The following is a 20,496-nucleotide window of genomic DNA, read 5'->3' as shown; positions in this document are numbered from 1 at the left end:
GGAAGACCACGGAAAATAACTGTGGTGGATGACCGAAGAATTCTTTCCCTGGTGAAGAAAACACCCTTCACAACAGTTGTCCAGGTCAAGAACACTCTCCAGGAGGTAGATGTATGTGTGTCAAAGTCAACAATCAAGAGAAGACTTCACCAGAGTGAATACAGAGGGTTCACCACAAGATGTAAACCATTGGTGAGCCTCAAAAACAGGAAGGCCAGATTAGAGTTTGCCAAACGACATCTAAAAAAGCCTTCACAGTTCTGGAACAACATCCTATGGACAGATGAGACCAAGATCAACTTGTACCAGAGTGATGGGAAGAGAAGAGTATGGAGAAGGAAAGGAACTGCTCATGATCCTAAGCATACCACCTCATCATTGACGCATGGTAGTGGTAGTGTCATGGCGTGGGCATGTATGGCTGCCAATGGAACTGGTTCTCTTGTATTTATTGATGATGTGACTGCTGACAAAAGCAGCAGGATGAATTCTGAAGTGTTTTGGGCAATATTATCTGCTCATAATTAGCCAAATGCTTCAGAACTAATTGGAAGGCGCTTCACAGTGCAGATGGACAATGACCCAAAGCATACTACAAAAGCAACCAAAACATTTTTTAAGGGAAAGAAGTGGAATGTTATGCAATGTCCAAGTCAATCACCTGACCGGAATCCGATTGAGCATGAATTTCACTTGCTGAAGACAAAACTGAAGGGAAAATGCCCCAAGAACAAGCAGGAACTGAAGACAGTTGCAGTAGAGGCCTGGCAGAGCATCACCAGGGATGAAACCCAGCGTCTGGTGATGTCTATGCGTTCCAGACTTCAGGCTGTAATTGACTGCATAGGATTTGCAACCAAGTATTAAAAAGTGAAAGTTTGATTTATGATTATTATTCTGTCCCATTACTTTTGGTCCCATAACAAGTGGGAGGCGCATATGCAAACTGTAGTAATTCCTACAACGTTCACCTGATTTGGATGTAAATACCCTCAAATTAAAGCTGACAGTCTGCAGGTAAAGCACATCTAGTTCGTTTCATTTCAAATCCATTGTGGTGGTGTATAGAGCCAAAAATGTTACAATTGTGTCGATGTCCCAATATTTATGGACCTGACTGTATAGGGCAGGTGTTATATACATGTAAATGTCACTATACAGGGTTAGGGGTTGTCTTCTAAATAGATAGATGTCACTATCTATAGGACAGTTGCTATATACAGGTAAATGTCACTATACAGGGTTAGGGGTTGTCTTCTGTATAGATAGATGTCACTATTAGTAGGGCAGGTGTTATACACAAGTAAATGTCACTATACATGGTTAGGGGTTGTCTTCTATATAGATAGATGTCACTATGTATAGGACAGTTGCTATATACAGGTAAATGTCACTATACAGGGTTAGGGGTTGTCTTCTATATGGATAGATGTCACTATTAGTAGGGCAGGCAGGTGTTATACACAAGTAAATGTCACTATACAGGGTTAGGTGCTGTATTCTATGTACATAGATAATGTCACTATACAGGGTTAGGTGCTGTATTCTATGTACATAGATAGATGTCACTATGGGTAGGGTGGCCCTTATATACAGGTAGTGTTCCTATATAAGGGGAGGCTTTTTCCTATATTCAGATAGATGTCACCTATACAAGACTCCCCTCAGTCTTGTACACACATTGCGCTCCCCTTCTACAATCACTTGGTTGTTACAATTGTTTCTGTTTCCATGGTAGCCGGCCGCGGTGACGTCATTACGCAGCGCAGCGTCCCTATACAGGTGTCCTGCTTCCCGTGTGATGGGTGTGGTCTGTGGTTGGGGCAGTAGGCGGGGTGCTGACGCAGCCGACCGGGAGGCGGGGCGATGACGTAGACGGCCCCGGTCTCCGTGTCACACGGGAATACCTTCCAGGCGCAAGGTGGACGACGAGGCAGGAGGATAGAGAGCTCAGAGCGGCAACATGAACCGGAGCCACCGGACTGTGGGCACCAGCAGCAGGTCCCTGGGCACCGTGGAGGTGAAGAGCAAGGTACGTGCTTGAGGCGAAGGAGGGTACACGGAGGGGCACCTGTTCGGGGTGAGGGAGGGGAAAGAGACGGGTGTATGTTGGGCACATCTGCTGCAGAAGAGGAAGGGCGTCATTGGGGCACCTGCCGGATAATGTGTGCAGAAGGGGGGTTCATATTGGGGGCACCTGCTAAAGGGGAGAGGGTTAAATGCTGGGGTATCTACCAGGAGAAGAGGGGGGGGGGGCGCTGGGCATATAGTAACGGGGGCATAAAGGTGAGGTGAGGGCGCTGGGCATATAGTAGGGGGGGGGGCATAAAGGTGAGGGCACTGGGCATAAAGTAGGGGGGGCATAAAGGTGAGGGCACTGGGCATAAAGTAAGGGGGGCATAAAGGTGAGGGTGCTGGGCATATAGTAAGGGGGGGCATAAAGGTGAGGGCACTGGGCATATAGTAGGGGGGGCATAAAGGTGAGGTGAGGGCACTGGGCATATAGTATGGGAGCCAGTAGCTGAAGAGAAAACGGGATCCCTGTGGGCACCTGAAGGGTAGGACTGGAAATGTGACAATCACCTGCGAGGTGCAGCGGGTTTCTGATGGTGGGCACCACCTAGTGACAGGAAGGCACATTCCTGAGGCTTACCAGGGAAGGGAGGGCTTTGCCAGGGCTACTCTAGAGCAGTGGTGGGGCACTGTGGGTGGTGTGTCCTGCTCTGGAGAGGAGAAGTGTTGATGTAGGGGATGGATATGCGGTGGAGTATTGCAGGTTGTGTATGGTATGTGGCGGACGCCTCCCTACACCCTTTTATGCCCGTCTGGCTGTTGTGTGATTGTATACAGCGCGCCAGTCTCCTCGGTGCATGCCCCCCCCCCGCCCTCCTAAGTTTTATGTAGTACGCCTTGTCATCTCCTGCTCTTATCTGTACCTGTTACGTAACACCAAGCTTTAGGTGTGTGGATTGTGAGAGCTAAAAATAGAATAGAGAGCAGCGGCGCCCGTGGATAGAAAATCGCCCAGGGCTTGCATAATAGGACGAGAACTGCCGTGTACACCTTGTCCGGAGGGATCGGTGCGGTGACAATGAGCCCCTGACGTCACTCCTACTGTACACAGCTGAAGGCGCATATCAGCCGCTCTGTAAATACACCTTCTGCGGCGCCTCCCGTACAGTTGCAGCAGGATGTATTGTCCACTCTCTTCCAGCTAAAATTACTGGGAAAGATGGGCGACGTCCAGTTGGGCCAGCGGCAAGATTGTAATCCAGCTTTCCAACAACATATGTGCCTACTTAAGTAAGTGGCATATCCATCTCTATATACCGTAACTAGGCAGGTTTGCCACTCAGGAGCCTGGGAAAGCTGGCAGATCTTGCCCATATTGATGAAGGCCATGCTGGCTGTCGCCCAGCGTCAGATCTGGGTGGGCGTCCAAACTGCCTAGCGAGACACAATTATGAAATCCATCACTGCATGACTACGCAGATTTGCCATTCACGAGCCTGGGAAAGCTTTTTGCACAGGCAGCCGCTAGACCTGGATGGCAAACCCATAGTGCACGGGCGGCGATGTATCCCTATGGAAACTGCGGAAGCCATATTGGTTGTCACCCAGCTTTCCCAGAGTGATAAATCTGCTTCACAATATGAATTTGCAGATCTGGAAAGCTGGCTGACAACTTTTGTGGCGGCAGTAATGGAGGGTATATTGGTTGTCAGTTGGTTTTGTTCCCGAAGATCCCGGTTGCCCCAGCAGGTGTCCTGCAGAACCCCTGTGTACTGTGGTCGCAGAGGCTCCCCCCAAGGGTTATATTTAGTATCCGGTGTCTTGCTGTGTCCTGACCTGGTGACGTCACCTCCTGCACAGTTCTTAATCCAGTGCAGCCAGACTGTGGACATTGTACTGTATACCAGGGCAGCGCGCTGCCACCAGCCCTGGATCTACAGGTGGATGTCCTGGACTTCGCACCTGCTGTGAAGCTGAGGGGGCTTTAGTGCAGCAGCCGTGATTACAGTTCTTTGGTGTTTTGTGTGGTTTCCTGCGTAGACCGCTATCGATCGTTAAGACTCCCATCTTTTCCACTTTTCCCTACTTATAGCGAGTGAGTCTCCTTTAATATTTGTAGTAACTGTCCTTAAATCCTCTGTGCCACCTGCTGCCAGACTTATCATTTGCAGCATCCCTAGCCACTTCTTCTCCAGGTGGTCCCTAGGGGGGGGGGTCCTGACATGAAAGCCCTAAGGCTAATTTCACATGAGCGTGTTAGTCCGTTGGATGGCTCTCTATCTGGGCACAAACTCTCAGCACTGATTTCCTGCCTGGTCTGTACTGTACTCATGTCATGCTGTGAGTACAGTACAAGAAGCCCTGCAGTAAAGAACTCACAGCATCACAAACCACGATGATGCTGTGAGTTCGGGTCAGAGGAGCAGCGTTTGGTCCAGGAAATTCGGCCGACACACAGACAGTGCTTCCTGGACTGATCGGGGCAATAAGACACTGGCAAACGAAGGCGGACATGCCATAGAGCAGGGATGCCCAATCTGCGGCCCTCCAGCTGTTGCAAAACTACAATTCTCAGCATGCCTGCACAGCCTACAGCTATTAGGGCATGCTGGGAGTTGTAGTTTTGCGACAGCTGGAGGGCCGCAGGTTGAGCATCCCTGCCATAGAGGCTAATGTTTGGGTCCTGGTCATGTCGGCACTTTTCCCTGATTCCCCACAATCACAGCAACACTGACCAGGAGCCGAAATTGCTGGATGGGTCCGTCCTACCTCGTAGACCGATCCCACAATCCTGGCCATAGCCCTTGTTATCTCCCCACCATATGAGCACCCTGTGCGGGAAGACGGGTGCTGGGGGAAAATCTCGCATGTGACAGTTTTCCTGCTATCGATCGTTAGGAGCATCTTTTCCACTTTTCCCTACTTATAGCGAGCGAGTCTCCTCTAATATTTGTAGTAACTGTCCTTAAATCCTCTGTGCCACTGTAAGGCTACTTTCACACTAGCATTTTAGTTTTCCGGTATTGAGATCCGTCATAGGGGCTCAATACCGGAAATAAACGCGTCAGTTTTGTCCCCATTCATTGTCAATGGGGACAAAACTGAACAGAACGGAGTGCTCCAAAATGCATTCCGTTCCGTTTAGTTGTGTTCCCATACCGGAGAGCAAACCGCATCAAGCTGTAGTTTGCTTTCCGTCCTGGGATGCGGAGCAAGATCCGGCATGACCCCCAATGCAAGTCAATGGGGACGGATCCGTTTTCTCTGACACAATAGAAAACGGATCTGTCCCCCATTGACTTTCAGTGGAGTTCATGACGGATCCGTCTTGGCAATGTTAAAGATAATACAAAGGGATCCATTCATAACGGATGCAGACGGTTGTATTATCAGTGATGGAAGCGTTTTTGATGATCCCTGTCGAATCCAGTAAAAACGCTAGTGTGAAAGTAGCCTAACTGTACCACTTGGAACCGAACCCGCGTTCGGTAAAAGTTTTTTAACAGTAGAAATAAATTTTTGAAGTCATTACCCGAAGTCTCGCGAGACTTCGCAAAGTAACAACTTGCGCCCCGTACAGTATTCTAACAAAGTTTTATGGGAATCAACTTCGAATGTTTCATCGCTTATCCCTTGCTGCCCACTTTTTTGAAAAGCAGCAAGCGTGCGTGGCACAACCCCTCAAGAAAGTTGTACATTTTCATGCAAGTGAATTTTGCTCCAAAATCAGTGACTTTTGTGGCCCAGTTTTCTGCCATAAACCAGTGATAAATTCCGCCTATGGCCTCTGGAGTTTTCTTAAGGCTTGTGAATGTTTCCAGTCACTGACAGCAAGCTGGGATATTACAAATGGAGAATAATTGAAACTCAAATTAAGTTCTGTGGCGACAGAAAACTGGATGAACCCATTCCCTCCACCATTATGCCCAGTAAGCCTATCTGTCAGGACTCCTGTGTGATGTGTCTAATCCTACAGCATCCCATAGCAGGGTGGATGCAGTATATCTGTGATTGTAGCACTGGGCACGGGCGCCTCCGTAGTGGCACCTGCTGCTAGTGGATTGGGGACAGCTTTGACTTGTATAGCCGGAGCTGCTGCTGACCATGTAGAGGCGAGCCTGGCTGACTACTAATGCTATCAGATTGTCTTCTGACCCCCAGGCCACAGGAAGAGTTAACTTTACCATAATTAAATGGGTTTCTCTGAAGGTAAACAGATTAAACCCCACGCACCCTGCGTCTTCGCCTGTGACGGGCACTGGTGTACCATGAGCGGATTATGGGGTCCACGGGGAAAGCTCTCAATCACAGCAAATACAAATGGCTAAATTCCGTAACATACATTCATACATATACTCTCAGAACGCGCGCCACACATTTCTAGTAACCTACACATGGATGCTCCCAGAATCCCACATAGAAACATGTGGAGTAAAGCCTTATTGTAAGGAGAGAATCAGATCAATGCTGTACATATATAGTACACACACCCGCAGGTAGGCGCAAGCATACACGGATGACTACGCGCACACTCGGGTACATAGATGCATAAACAGACGCGCAGATACGTACATGCATGAATACACACATGCACAGGTACGTGCGTGCAAGCATACACGGATGCTCAGGTACATGCATAACTGCGCGCACACGCAGGTACGGCCAGGCATGAATACACAGTCACGAGTACATGCATGCACGCACATACTCGGGTGTCATTATCAGCTCTGTCTGTAACAAGCGGCTCTTTTTACAGCACATTATCCATTCTAGTAAATCTCTTACAATGTGGTTTTTCCGCTCCCTCGGCGGCTCGCTTGCTCATACGATAATGTAGCATGTTTCATGAGCAGCTTAGTAACCTTTGCTGCAGTCACTCGGCGCACTTCGGGAAGTCTCAGGGTTCAGCAGAGATAGGCATGAGGCCAGCAAATACCTTTTTTTTTTTTTTTTTTCCCAGATCCACTTTGGTTGCCGTTTTGTTTTTCTCATTCCGTGCTTTTCTGCAGTGTCTAGGCTAAAGAAAGCCCCATCCGGTTTGGGAGCATTTCCATGTGACCCCACCATTTCGCCGTTAATAGAAAATGAAAGGGTTCACGCCGCATATACCTGGGAACAGTATGCTATAAATGCTTCCAATGTGTACTGTATTAACGCAGTGTTCCCTGCCAATAATCGGGCCGCCTGTTATTACTCTGAGGAGCTGAAGGGGTTAATTAGTGCTTGCAAGCCGCATACCTGCAGCAGATGAGGCACAGGGAGGTATTTGGCTTAAGCCTCGGTGCATGGTGTTTATCTGCCTGACTCAGGCTCTCGGCATTGTCCTTCGCCCAGCCGGCAGAATGTGTGCGCTGACCTCTTAGTCACACATAGGTGTGTCCGATCCAAGTGGAACAAGGTTTCGGGACGCAGGCAGCTGACGACAGACCCAGGGATGTCTCCTGCAAAACAATGGGATTGTGACATTTCCGCAAAAATTGAAAAACTGAGCCAACGGGAACTGTACTAGTGTCAGGTGGCCTGATTGGGTACTTTTTGGGAACTGTGCAGGCCCTAAAACTGAAACTGCTCTGCACCTATGCCATTTGTTACAGATGAGCTGTGATTAGTTGTTGCGGGCGGCAATGTCACCGTTTTCATAAATCCCCCTCATTTTGTTTTGTGGGTCCCACGAGTCTGTGAGCTGCTGAGTCTCCCCTCTGAGTGAGCAGGATTTATGACTGTGTTCATCCAGTACCTCCTGGTTCAGTCATAGAATGCCAGAAGTTGAGACTGACACTTAAAAGGGTTGCCTCACTTCAGCAAATAGCATTTATCATGTAGAGAAAGTGAATACAATGTATTATTACCAATATTGCTTCCTTTGCTGGTTTGATTCATTTTTCCATCACATTATACACATTATGCTTATTTCCATGGTTACGACCACCCTGCAGTCCAGCAGCAGTGGACGTGTTTGCACCCTATAGGAAAAAGCACCTGCCTATGTGCAGTCCCATGGTCCCGGCCACCAGAGAAGCCCGTGCTTTTTCATATAGTGTGTAAGCAAGACCACCAGTGATGGATTGCAGGGTGGTCGTAACTATGGAAACGAGCAGTGTATAATGTGATGGAAAAATAAGTCTAACCAGCAAAGGAGGCAATATGGTTAATAACATTACATTAGTAAGTGCCCTGTATTAACTTTCTCTACATGATAAATGGCACTTGCTGAAGTGAGACAACCCCTTTAAGGGTGCCATACATATCCAACAGCTATAGGCCAAACTACTATCTCCCCTGACTCCCCCATACACGTTCGGTTCATTCAAACATGTACAGTAGATATACAAAGTCTACACACCCCTGTTTAAAATGTCGGGTTTCTGTGATGCAAAAAAAAATGAGACAAAGATAAATCATTTCAGAACTTTTTCCACCTTTAATGTGACCTATAAACTGTGCAACTCAATTGAAAAACAAACTGAAATCTTTTAGGTAGAGGAAAGAAAAAATATAAAAATAAAATAATATGGTTGCATAAGTGTGCACACCCTTAAACTAATACTTTGTTGAAGCACCTTTTGATTTTATTACAGCAATCAGTCTTTTTGGGTATGAGTCTATCAGCATGGCACATTTTGACTTGGCAAGATTTGCCCACTCTTCTTGGCAAAAACACTCCAAATCTGGCAGATTGCGAGGGCATCTCCTGTGCACAGGCCTCTTCAGATCACCCCACAGATTTTCAATCGGATTCAGGTCTGGGCTCTGGCTGGGCAATTCCAAAACTTTAATCTTCTTCTGGTGAAGCCATTCCTTTGTTGATTTGGATGTATGCTTTGGGTTGTTGTCATGCTGAAAGATGAAGTTCCTTTTCATGTTCAGCTTTCTAGCAGAAGCCTGAAGGTTTTGTGCCAATATTGACTGGTATTTGGAACTGTTCATAATTCCCTCTAGCTTAACTAAGGCCCCAGTTCCAGCTGAAGAAAAACAGCCCCTTGGCATGATGCTGCCACCACCATGCTTCACTGTGGGTATGGTGTTCTTTTGGTGATGTGCAGTGTTGTTTTTGCGCCGAACATGTCTTTTGGAATTATGGCCAAAAAGTTCAACCTTGGTTTCATCAGACCATAACACCTTTTCCCACATGCTTTTGGGAGACTTCAGATGTGTTTTTGCAAAATGTAGCCTGGCTTGGATGTTTTTCTTCGTAAGAAAAGGCTTTCGTCTTGCCCCATAGCCCAGACAGTGCCCACCATTTGCATAGCCCCATGGCGGTACTGATTGGTAGCCAAGAGGTGTGACACATTTATGGCCTAATAGTTCCCTGATTCACATTTGTGTTATTTTGCCTTTACAGTTTGGCGCAGAATTCCGGCGGTTTGCCTTGGAACGGTCTAAGCCAGGAAAGTTTGAAGAGTTCTATGGATTACTTCAACATGTGCATAAAATTCCCAATGTGGATGTGTTGGTGGGGTATGCCGATATCCACGGAGACCTGCTGCCCATTAACAACGATGACAATTACCACAAAGCGATAACCACGGCCAACCCATTACTGCGGATATTTCTACAGCGAAAAGGTAACGCCTCGTTCCTGCATCTTTACCTGTTTAGCCCACCATAGACAGATCCCTTTCTCCACACCTTCCCTGTCTCCGTCTAAGGCTCTATTCACACGTCCGTGGTGTGTTGCGGATCCGCAACATACCTGCCCGGCACCCCTATAGAAATGCCTGTTCTATCTTTTGCGGAGCTGTGGACCTGAAGATCGGGGCCACGCTCCGCAAATGTGCTGTCCGCATCCATTCCGTCCCCATAGAAAATGAATGGGTCCGCACCCGTTCCGCAAAATTGTGGAACGGATGCGGACCCATTTGCAGACGTGTGAATGGAGCCTAACTGGATGCTGGGTGTGAAATGGGGCTATATTCGATGACTGTACAGTGCCTGCTGTAAAGATGACGCATCCCATACTGTAAATCGTCCTCCCTGAGCAGAGACTGAACGAGCAGAGAATCCTGGAAGATTTCAGCTCTGAAGCTGCAGAATTGTGAATGCAGCTCTGGAGTCTAATATAATGGTGTTTAAATGTGAATATCAGGGGCGGATTAAGTGCATCATAGGCCCAGGGCTGTTTAGTCAACTTGGGCCCCTGACCGTTCCCCCTTTATATACACACAGTTGCTTACTTATATGCTGGGGGTTAACCTGGGGCAGAGGAGGAAGGAGAGGATGCTCTTCGCCGACACCACTGATGATTTCCATTGCTTCCTGTCCAAGCTTACAGCCTAATATGTGTTTGTGTTCTATTAAGATGGTGGGTCGTTTGGGCGGCCATGGGCCCCCGAGAAGAGTCAGGCCCGGGGCTACTGCCCAAAACGATTACATTATAATCCGCCATGGGTGACTATAAATAGTAACGCTGAGTGAAAGTGAATACTACTCGCATTTGATATTAACCCCCTCTGCCAGCTATGGGAATTGCATTAATAACCGTTTCCTGATTTTTGTGTGTTATTGGAATCCGAGGCGCAGATTCCCTCTTGTTGCAGTTATAAAGGAAGTAGTGATTCCAGTCGTAAACAATAGAAGGAAATTATTATTGAAGTGTTAAGCCGGCCATGAGATATATGTCTGCAGATCATTGCCAGATCCAGTTTATTTTAGTAGGGTCCTTTCTTAATCTTCTGTGTGCCGACCTCACCAAATGTATTGTCTGATGGTCTAAGGCCCCTTGCAGACGAGCGTGTGTCACACTGCGTGCCCGCAGCGCAGCTACCGGCCTGAGGTCAGACACGCAGCATGACAAACGCTCGTTTGCAAGGGGCCTAATTCTTATGTCTATGGTCTACTTTAGGCCGACGTAACCTGAAATAGCTGTCAGCCAAAGGGGTTTGTTCAGCTGACACCTGTTCCTCCCATACACATGCATACTTAGTCTGGCCAAGCGTGAATGTATTCTGAATGTGCAGGCTTAGGGTAATTTTCACATGGAGTTTTCCATATCATCACCATGACGGCCAGAAGGAGATTGACCCCTGACCTCTGTAGGGGCAGGAACAGAGAGAGGTTAAAACACCCCTTTCCTCCACCATACACCAGTGTTTCCTGCCCTACAGAGGCCAGGGCAGAGAAAGGTCTCCCTGTTCGTCAGGGAGATGAAGGAAAAAGATTTTCTTATGGAACGTGGAACTATCGAAGGGGAAGTGTTGCTGGCACTTATCTGACGAAGTGTAGCCCCCCCCCCTGCTCTCCGGCGGTCCAGTACCGATGCTGAGCAGGAGAGAGACTGGAGGGCTCGCTCTGGTTGATTCGGAGCCTGCTCCCGGGGTTGCGTCGTCCTCCTTGCCCCTGGTGGGTTAAAGCTGGAGTAAGTGCCCGGCGCGCAATGCGCTTGGAGTACGTCCCTTCCGGCATGCCAGGGAGTGACTCGAGAGGCGGCGGTGTGCAGCAATGGCATCCAGGTTTGAAAATGCTGGTGAGCATAGCGGCATAGCCATGTGTCGGATCTGATCTGTGGTCTGGAACAAAATGTCGGGTCCTGAGCCGCACTTCCCCAGAGAGCTTGATGCTCCAACTATGCCTCCTGTAAGTTCCCTGCGGGGATTACTTATTATCCTGCGGGTTTTGTTTAATCACCATCCGGTTAATACGGGGCCACTCTTGTGGAGAGGGGTCTTTTCCCACTCCCCTAATCAATATTGCACAGTGGTGTGTGTGTGTGTGTGTGTGTATATGTGTGTGTGTGTGTGTGTATATATATATATATATATATATATATATATTGGACACCCCTTCTCATTCAAAGTCATTTCATGACTATGAAGGCATCAAAACTATGAATTAACACGTGGAATTATATACATAACAAACAAGTGTGAAACAACTGAAAATATGTCATATTCTAGGTTCTTCAAAGTAGCCACCTTTTGCTTTGATTACTGCTTTGCACACTCTTGGCATTCTCTTGATGAACTTCAAGAGGTAGTCCCCTGAAATGGTTTTCACTTCACAGGTGTGCCCTGTCAGGTTTAATAAGTGGGATTTCTTGCCTTATAAATGGGGTTGGGACCATCAGTTGCGTGTGGAGGACGTTCAAAAACCTCACTCTATTCAGGAGGAGATGTTTGTGGGTCTAAGGACAAAAAGAGCCAGAGTATTCCCAATTAACAAAAACATTACAGATGTGATCTTGGAAGAATGGTCAGACCCTGAGAGGAGGCTAGGGGTGTCCAGAGAATACAAGAACCGCCTGTTTGATCTGGCACTATTCAACGAGATCCCCAAGATAGATGTACACGTGGCCAAGGTCATTAAAAAAACCTTGTTGCCCTTCGAGGACATATCACAATTGAGAGACCCCATGGAGAGGAAAGCTGATGGGTTATTATGCAAATCTTGGGAGGTGTCTATGTTTAATCTCAAATCTAACATCGCTGTGACCTCAGTAGCGAGATCTATGTACCTTTTTGGCTGAATGAGTTAGAATCCCATTTGAGGAATAAAACCCCCAAGGAGGAAATAATATACTCTATCCCTCTCCTTAAATCAGCAATGGCCTTTTTAGCGGATGCTTCTGCGGAGTCCATCATAATTTCTGCCAAGGATGCAGGTCTTTCTAACGTGGCATGTCGTGCCCTCTGAATGAAATCCTGGTCTGGGGACAAAACTTCGAAAATCAAGTTATGTTCTATCCCTTTTTCAGGTGAGTATGTCTTCGGCCAGTCTTAGACAAGATCCTGGAAAAGGCTTCAGATAAAAAGAAGGGATTTCCGGAGGATAGACCTTTCGTTCCTTTCAGGGCCAAGAGAGATCTTACAGAGGGAAAGGCAAGTCAGGCCGCTGGAGTTACCCCAAAGGAGGGAAAGGGTTTCTCCTTAACCCCCAGAGTAAATCCAGCGATAAACAATGACGCCAGAGTGGGGGGAAGACTGAAGAATTTATTTGCCTGGGAAAAGATAACATCAAACCCCTGGGCCCAGGAGGTATTCAGAGCGGGCTACAAGATAGAATTCTCTTCAGTCCCCCCCAAAGAGTTTTTTTAAATACCAAATCGGGGGTCAAGGAAAGCTCAGTTCGTCATTTGGCAAAGTATCAAGGACCTCATAGGGCTAGGTGTCGTAATTCAGGTCCCAGTCTCAGAACAGGTCCTGGGATTTTACTCCAGTCTCTTTCTGGTAAAAAAGAAGAAAGGATCCTTCCGTATGATCATAAACCTGAGATTCCTCAACAAGTACATTGCCTACAGGAAATTCAGGATGAAATCTCTGGGATCCCTGATTCCCCTAATAAAAAAGAACGCATGGATGTGTACTGTGGACTTAAAAGACGCGTACTATCACATCCCGATCCACCACAACTCTCAAAATTTGCTAAGATTCTCCATAAAAGACCAGCATGACAACACTTGCCATTTTTTATTTTACGGCTCTTCCGTTTGAATTTCCTCGGCTCCCAGAATATTCACAAAATTGGTGATAGAGATGGTCACATTCTTGAGACAGAAGGAGCTGAATCTGATCCCCTATGTAGACTATTTCCTACTAGTGGAAGATACGGTAGATCAATTACTAACAGATCTAGACACATTTTTATTCACTCTAGAGGAGCTGGGCTGGATTGTCAATCCTCAGAAATCCTGTCTACATCCATCGACCAGAGTACGGTTCCTAGGTGTCTTCCTGGACTCGCAGTCACAGGCCACCTTCCTGCCCACAGACAAGATTCAGGCTTTGGGGGGAAAAATCGTGACCTTCCAGAGGAAGAGAATCTGCTCTGTGAGAGAAGCTATGAGTTTGCTGGGAACATTGACGGCATGTATCCCATAAGTAATGTGGAGCCAGCTGCATTCCTGTCCCATACAGTCCTGGATTCTGGACATCTGGGACAAACAACAGAAGTCGCTCAATTGCAAGGTTCAGATTCCAGGCTACGTAAAGACCTCCTTAAACTGGTGGAAGGTGAGCAGCAATCTCACAGGGAGTAGCCTGGAGGAAGTCTCCGTATGTCCAGATCAAGACCGATGCCAGTCAGTTGGGCTAGGGTGTAAAAATTGGGGACTCTTATTACCAAGGTTCCTGTGCCCTTTCGGTAAGCAGCCAATCCTTAAACTTCAGGGAGCTGAGTGCAGTGTGGGAAGCTTTAAAGGTGGCCGAAGAGACCCTTCAGAATCGCCACCTAAGGATACTGTCGGACAATACAACGTCGGTGGCTTACCTCTCACATCAAGAAGACACAAAATCATAGAAGCTCCTAGACCTTTCAAACAGGATATTTCACTGAGCAGAAAGGAATGTGAGGTCTATCTCGGCGACTTACTTTAAAGGGGCTCTCAATCAGGATGCGGACTACCTCAGCCGTCACACATTGGACCAAATAGAATGGTCTCTAAATCCAGAAGTCTTCAAGATGATAATAGACAGATGGGGGACATCAGACATAGACTTATTTGCGTCAAAAGACAACAAAAAAGTGAACAGATTCTGTTCCCTGGATCCCAGGAGCAATCCTTGGGTGTTAGACGCATTTGCCACAACATGGGACTGGAACCTGTGTTATGCATTTCCTCCAATACCAATTATTCAGAGAGTAATTCAGAAAATCCTACAAGAGAGTTCGACTATCATGCTGGTGACCCCCTTCTGGCCAAAAAGGAGTTGGTTCCCCTCCCTCAAAAGACTCAATCTACCAGCCATGGTCTCTCACACTCAGGAAAGACCTTCTACATCAAGGGCCGATCCTATATTCCCATTCAGAATTCTTAAAGCTAACAGCCTGGATCCTGAGGTCGAAATACTGAGGCATCAAGGACTTTCAGATAAGGTCATAGTTACTCTCAGGGCCAGTAGGAAAAATGTAACATCGGCCATATACCTGAAAATCTGGAAGAGATTCTGCTCTTGGTCAGGGGAATCTTCTCCTAACCTAGTTAGACCAAAGATTCAACAAATCTTAGATTTTCTCCAAAAGAGCATAGAGTTGGGTCTTAAGCCATCTACTCTAAAAGTACAGGTATCTGCACTAAGCTGTTTCTTTGATGCGGACTTAACAGGCCACAGGTGGATCAGAAGATTCATGAGAGCGGCAGCAAGGCTGAGACCCACACTAAAATCACGAGTTCCTTCCTGGATCCTTTAATACCGTTTTAAATGGCCTAACCATGAGTCCCTTCGAACCTCTGGAAGACTGTCTGCTCACATTTCTGTCTTTTAAGACTGCTTTTCTGATTGCGATAACCTCTGCTAGGAGGCTGGGTGAGATACAGGCGATATCTTAGAATCCTGGAAGATAGGATAGTACTCAGACTAGACCCAGGGTTCCTACCCAAGGTGGTAACTGATTTCACGTCTGATTTCCACAGAGATCAAGAGATCATTCTCCCGTCATTTTGCAATAATCCCAAAAATAGCAGGGAGAGTTCTTTTCACTCTATAGATGTTAGACATACAGTTTTAAAATACTTGGAGGTCCCAAAAAATTTCAGGAAGTCCGATAGTCTTCTGGTTCAGTTCTCAGGAAATAACAAAGGGAAGAAGTTATCTAGGCCTTCCATTGCTATACCGCTCGGGGAGCTTTTGTCCAGCTAACTTAAAAGCACATTGAACTAGAGCTATGTCCTCTTCTCGGGCGGAAAGAGCAGGTGCCTCCCTGGAAGACATTTGTAGAGTGGCAACCTGGTCCAGTGTACATACCTTTTTTTTATAAAGCATTACCGCCTAGATTTTTCTAATACTGCTGATCTGTCTTTTGGACATCAAGTCCTTCAGGCAGTTGCCCCCCCTTGATATTATAATTTTGGATATCTCCTTGTGGAGGTCATGGTGATGATATGGAAAATCGGAATTAGACTTGTCGGTAATTCGGTTTCCATGAGATCACCATGACAGCCCGTTATTCCCTCCCTAAATTTATCTTTCCTTTTTGTTGAGTACTGGTATGAGTCAATACCTGCTAATCAGATAATAAGAATACTATAGATTGTCTCCACTTTCACTTGATAATTTTGGAAAGCACTGGTGTATGGTGGAGGAAGGGGGGATTTTTAACCTTTCTCTGATCCTGCCCCCACAGAGGTTAGTGGTCAATCTCCTTGTGGCCATCATGCTGATCTCATGGAAACCAAATTACTGGTTAGTCTAATTCCGATTTGTTTGTTTTTTTTGTTTTGTTTTTTAGGAGGATTTAAGGCAGATTTTCCTACAGGTTTTTCAGCCAAAGCCAAAAGTGGATTTTAAAGGAATCTGACCTATAAAGGAAGCACTTGTACTTCTTAAATCCACTTCTTGTTTTGGAAAAACCTGCAGGAAAATCTGCCTCAAAACCTCCTCCAAAAAACTGTGTTCACCTACCCTAACCTCCCTGAGAACAAAAGCATCAGGCATGTTGAAGTTCATCCGTCTTGCCCCTGCTTTCTGTGGTGGGAGAAAAGTCAGCATCTCTCCATGCACATAAGGGTATGTTCACGTCTGTGTAGGAGACTCCTTTCGGGACCTCTGTTGCAAAACAAAGCGTACAAAAAAGGTCCAGCATGCAGGACTTTTTTTTTATTCCTCTAAGAAAACGGACTTGCGAATGGAAACTAAAAAGACCCCATTATAGTCACTGGGGTCCGTTTGGCTCCATTAGTTTCAGTTATGTGCCGATATTGGAACCTCCGTTATTTTCGTTCTGCTTTTCTAACGGAACAGAGCAACAGAAATAGCGGTGATGTGAACGTGGCCTTGGATGGATAGCTTGTCTCAGGTTTAGGACCTGTCCTCAATAGGACACATATAAATCTCTGCGTTCATGTTGTCATATAAAGCACTACATTGGTAACAGTGTAATGTAGTTCACATTTAACGGCCGTCGATACTGTGTGTTACATTTCGTGTGGTGGCGCTGGGGACGGAGCAGTAATCTAGCGCTGTGGTATTTTGTGCACTGGACCCTGCTGTAACTCTGTTTTCATTCTAGACAGAAAATATTAAGTAACTTTTCTTTTTTTTTTTCTTTTAATTTAATTCCTTTGGTAGAAAAACACCTCCCACGTGTGCATCCTGCGGAGCTCAGCATTTCCTTGGGCTCCTGTGATGTGCGGACATCAGATACTTTGTGTTTTCTGATGTTCTCCCCGCTGTTAGGGGCTTTTCTGGTACATTAACTTGTCTTTGTGTTTACTTATGGTTCAGGTCAGCAGCCCTAGATTTAAAGAACATTTTGAGGGGTTGATAAAGGGACACTTTCATCAGGAAGTGGTATTTTTAGGGCATCTGTCAGCAGATTTGTACCTATGACACTCGCTGACCTGTTACATGTGCATTTGGCAGCTGAAGGCATCGGTGTTGGTCCCATGTTCATATGTGCCCGCATTGCTGAGAAAAATGAAGTTTTAATATATGCAAATGAGCCTCTAGGAGCGATGGGGGCGTTGCCGTTACACCTAGAGGCTCAGCTCTCTCTACAACTGCTGCACCCTCTGCACTTTGACAGGGCCAGCTGTGATCATGTTTACACTGCATCGCCCTATCAAAGTGCAGAGAACGTAGCAGTTGTAGAGAGGGCAGAGCCTCTAGGTGTAACAGCAACGCTCCGTTACACCTAGAGGCTCATTTGCATATATTAAAACTTTTCTCAGCAATGCGGGCACGTATGATCACGGGACCAACACAGATGCCTTCAGCTGCCATGTACACAGGTAACAGGTCAGCCAGTACAAATCTGCTGACAGATGCCCTTTAAACTCAATGTTCATAGAATTTTTAACTGCTTTTTCTTTTTCATGTACAGTACTGTTTGGCAGTACTATATAATTTCTTTCTATAGCAGCACAAATGCTAAGACCTCCTACAGTTAGATAACCCATTATCACTTTACTGCTGCTGTGAAAGAAAGATGCTGTCTGTTAATATAATAGTAGATGTAGAATTGGGATAACAGTAGATTTGGGGGGCGTCTAGTTCACTTCATAACCTAATTTTCACACCAGTGCCTGACAAGTCTGGTAGGCTGTTCCAGCATGGAGCAGGCTGCCAAAGCTGTCTGGTTCCGGCAGAGGTATATGTCTGGCCTATTCTCAGCATATTTGCCGGTATCTATCATAGTTAATGGGGCGGGGCGGCATCCCTGTAGCTTCCGGCAATGCTGTCAGCCGCTAGTGTGAAACTAGCCTTAGTCCGGACTAGGGCTGAAGCGATTATTCGATTGAATCGAGTAATTAGACACAAAGAAGATTTGTTTGTGTCACGTGACCAGAGAGCGGGAGTGAAGCACTTGCTATTACTCCCGCGCCGTGTTCTCCCGCTGGCCGCAATACTCACCTTTCCAGACACTCCACAGCACATCCATGGTGACGTACGCACGCCGAGACCTGACGCGCTGTGTGACGTCAGACACAGAGCAGTGCAGAACGATGGAGTGTCGACGGCGCCCCTACTGGAAAGGTAAGTTGGTGTGACTAAGGCCGGGCGCCCGGAGTGCACAGCGTCATAGCAACCAATGACGCTGTGCACTCTGGGTGTCAGAAGGAGCAGGGGGAGAGCTGCTGGCACAATGGGGGGAGAGCTTATGGCTCTGGGGTGGGGGAGAGCTGAAGGCACTGGGGGAACGGAGCTGATGGCACTGGGGGGAACGAAGGGTGTTGGGGACTGATGACAGGGGGTCTGATGAGTTTTTATAAAGGGAAAACAGTCTATTAATTAATTTTTTCTTATTAGAGTACTCGATTAATCGTAAAAATAATCGATAGAATACTCTATTTCTAAAATAATCGTTTACTGCAGCCCTAGTCCGGACGATTCTTGGCATATTTGCCGGGTTGCTGCCAGATCTCCGCTGCTCCCAATTATAGTTAATCAGGCCGGAGGGCATTCAGGTAGATTCTGTCAATGCCAGATACAACTAGCCTTACTGATTTGCTAATTTGAGGAAGCAGGGTGATTACCCCTGTTTGGCACTTATGGTGACCATATTGGTTTTCTCCGAACTAGCTCTAAGGCTGGGTTCAGACCTGAGCGTCTTTGATATGCGCGTTTTTGACGCGCGTTTTTTATGCGCGTTTTTTGCAATAGTAAACGCGCGTTTGACGCGCGTTTGTGTGATTGACTGCAATGTCCTATGGCCCCAAACGCGCTGTAAAACGCCCCAAATAAGCTCAAGTACTTGTTTGAGCGTAGGGCGTTTTACAGCGCGTTTTTCAGCGCTGTAAAACGCTCAAGTGAGAACCAGGGCCATAGGGAAGCATTGGTTTTCATGTGTTGAGCGTTTTACAGCGCGTTTGAACGCGCTGTAAAACGCTCAAGTGTGAACCCAGCCTAAGGGCTCATGCCCACGAACCTAAGGGCTCCGTGCCGCAGATTGCAACTAGCGGTACGCAATGCACAGGCTCTGGCCGTGTGCACTCCATGCTGCAGATACAGCCCCGTTGATTGGAAGGGGTCCACGGTCCGCAAGATACGGCAAAAAATAGGACATGTCTTATCTTTTGCAGAGCGGAGGCACGGACCCGAAAAGCACTACGAAGCGCTTCGTAGTGCCTCCGCTCTGCAAAACATAGGACATTTCCTATTTTATGACATACCTTGGAGATCGCGGATCCATTTCGCAACACTGAGTGCACACTGCCGGTGCCTGTATATTGCAGACCTGCAGTTTGCGGTCTGCAAAACGGGCACGAAGCATTTATATTCCTGGGCATGAGCCCTAAGAAAGTGAAAGCAGTTTATTTTAGTTTCTAGGAAAGTCGGTGACAAGCAATATGGCCACCATTTCTTCTGCAGCAGGAGCGGTCGGGCAGCTTTTCCCGGATCAGGAGGATTAATACATATACAGATATCGCTTTGTGACGTGCATTTGTCTGCTCGGTTTCTGTCCCTTTCATTAAGCGCTGCCGCCGTATAATGAACTGATTGTATTAGATGTCGCAGTCTGCTCCATAGTTCAGTTTCTTTCACACGGCAGGTTCCAGATGCCGCCCTGGGGCGATTCCTGCAGATTGGCGCTTTGCATATATTCAGTTTTTTCAAAGTTTCAGTACATAATTGACTTCTAGAACTGGATTTTGTGTTCAGTTCGTAGGAAATTGATTGTCTGAAGCCTCCATTTGTGAGCTCCACCCTGAATGTATTACTCTGGTTAGTGATGGGTGACTGATGGCCACTATTGCCGTACTGGTGGGGGTTGTCACTCATCCTTCCACTGACCCTGAGGATTAATATACAGTTACGTGCTCCCTCTCTTCTAGCTCTGCCATTGTTTTTACTGTAGCTCTGTTTGTGAACCAGGAAGCTCAGGATGAAATGTATAAATGAGCATATAGATCCCACCCTCACAGGGGAATGCGGCAGAGGATGGAACAGAGACATGTGAGTGTGTGGGATATAACGATAAGATCCAATAGAAATGTTTGTGCAGAGAGAGCGGGTGTCCGCAGCAAGGTCCCATGGGTGCGAGGGAGGGGAGTGTGGTGTTTGTCTAGTGTTGCCTGGTGACTCTTCCCCTATGTATGTAGATGATACACCG

General features: G+C 46.9%; 1 protein-coding gene across 1 annotated transcript in view; it reads left to right on the top strand.

Moving 5' to 3' along the window:
- Positions 1–1,870: 1,870 nt before the first annotated feature.
- PARD6B (par-6 family cell polarity regulator beta) overlaps positions 1,871–20,496 on the top strand; it is a 30,797-nt gene continuing 12,171 nt past the window's right edge. The window contains exons 1-2 of the mRNA XM_040435390.1: positions 1,871–2,032; positions 9,356–9,578. Of these exons, the coding sequence (XP_040291324.1) occupies positions 1,964–2,032; positions 9,356–9,578 (292 nt within the window). The 5' untranslated portion in view covers positions 1,871–1,963. The remainder of the gene's footprint in view (positions 2,033–9,355; positions 9,579–20,496) is intronic.

This window comes from Bufo bufo, chromosome 6, assembly GCF_905171765.1.
Source record: "Bufo bufo chromosome 6, aBufBuf1.1, whole genome shotgun sequence".
NCBI lineage: Eukaryota > Metazoa > Chordata > Amphibia > Anura > Bufonidae > Bufo > Bufo bufo.
This window is presented reverse-complemented; position numbering and strand designations above follow the sequence as displayed.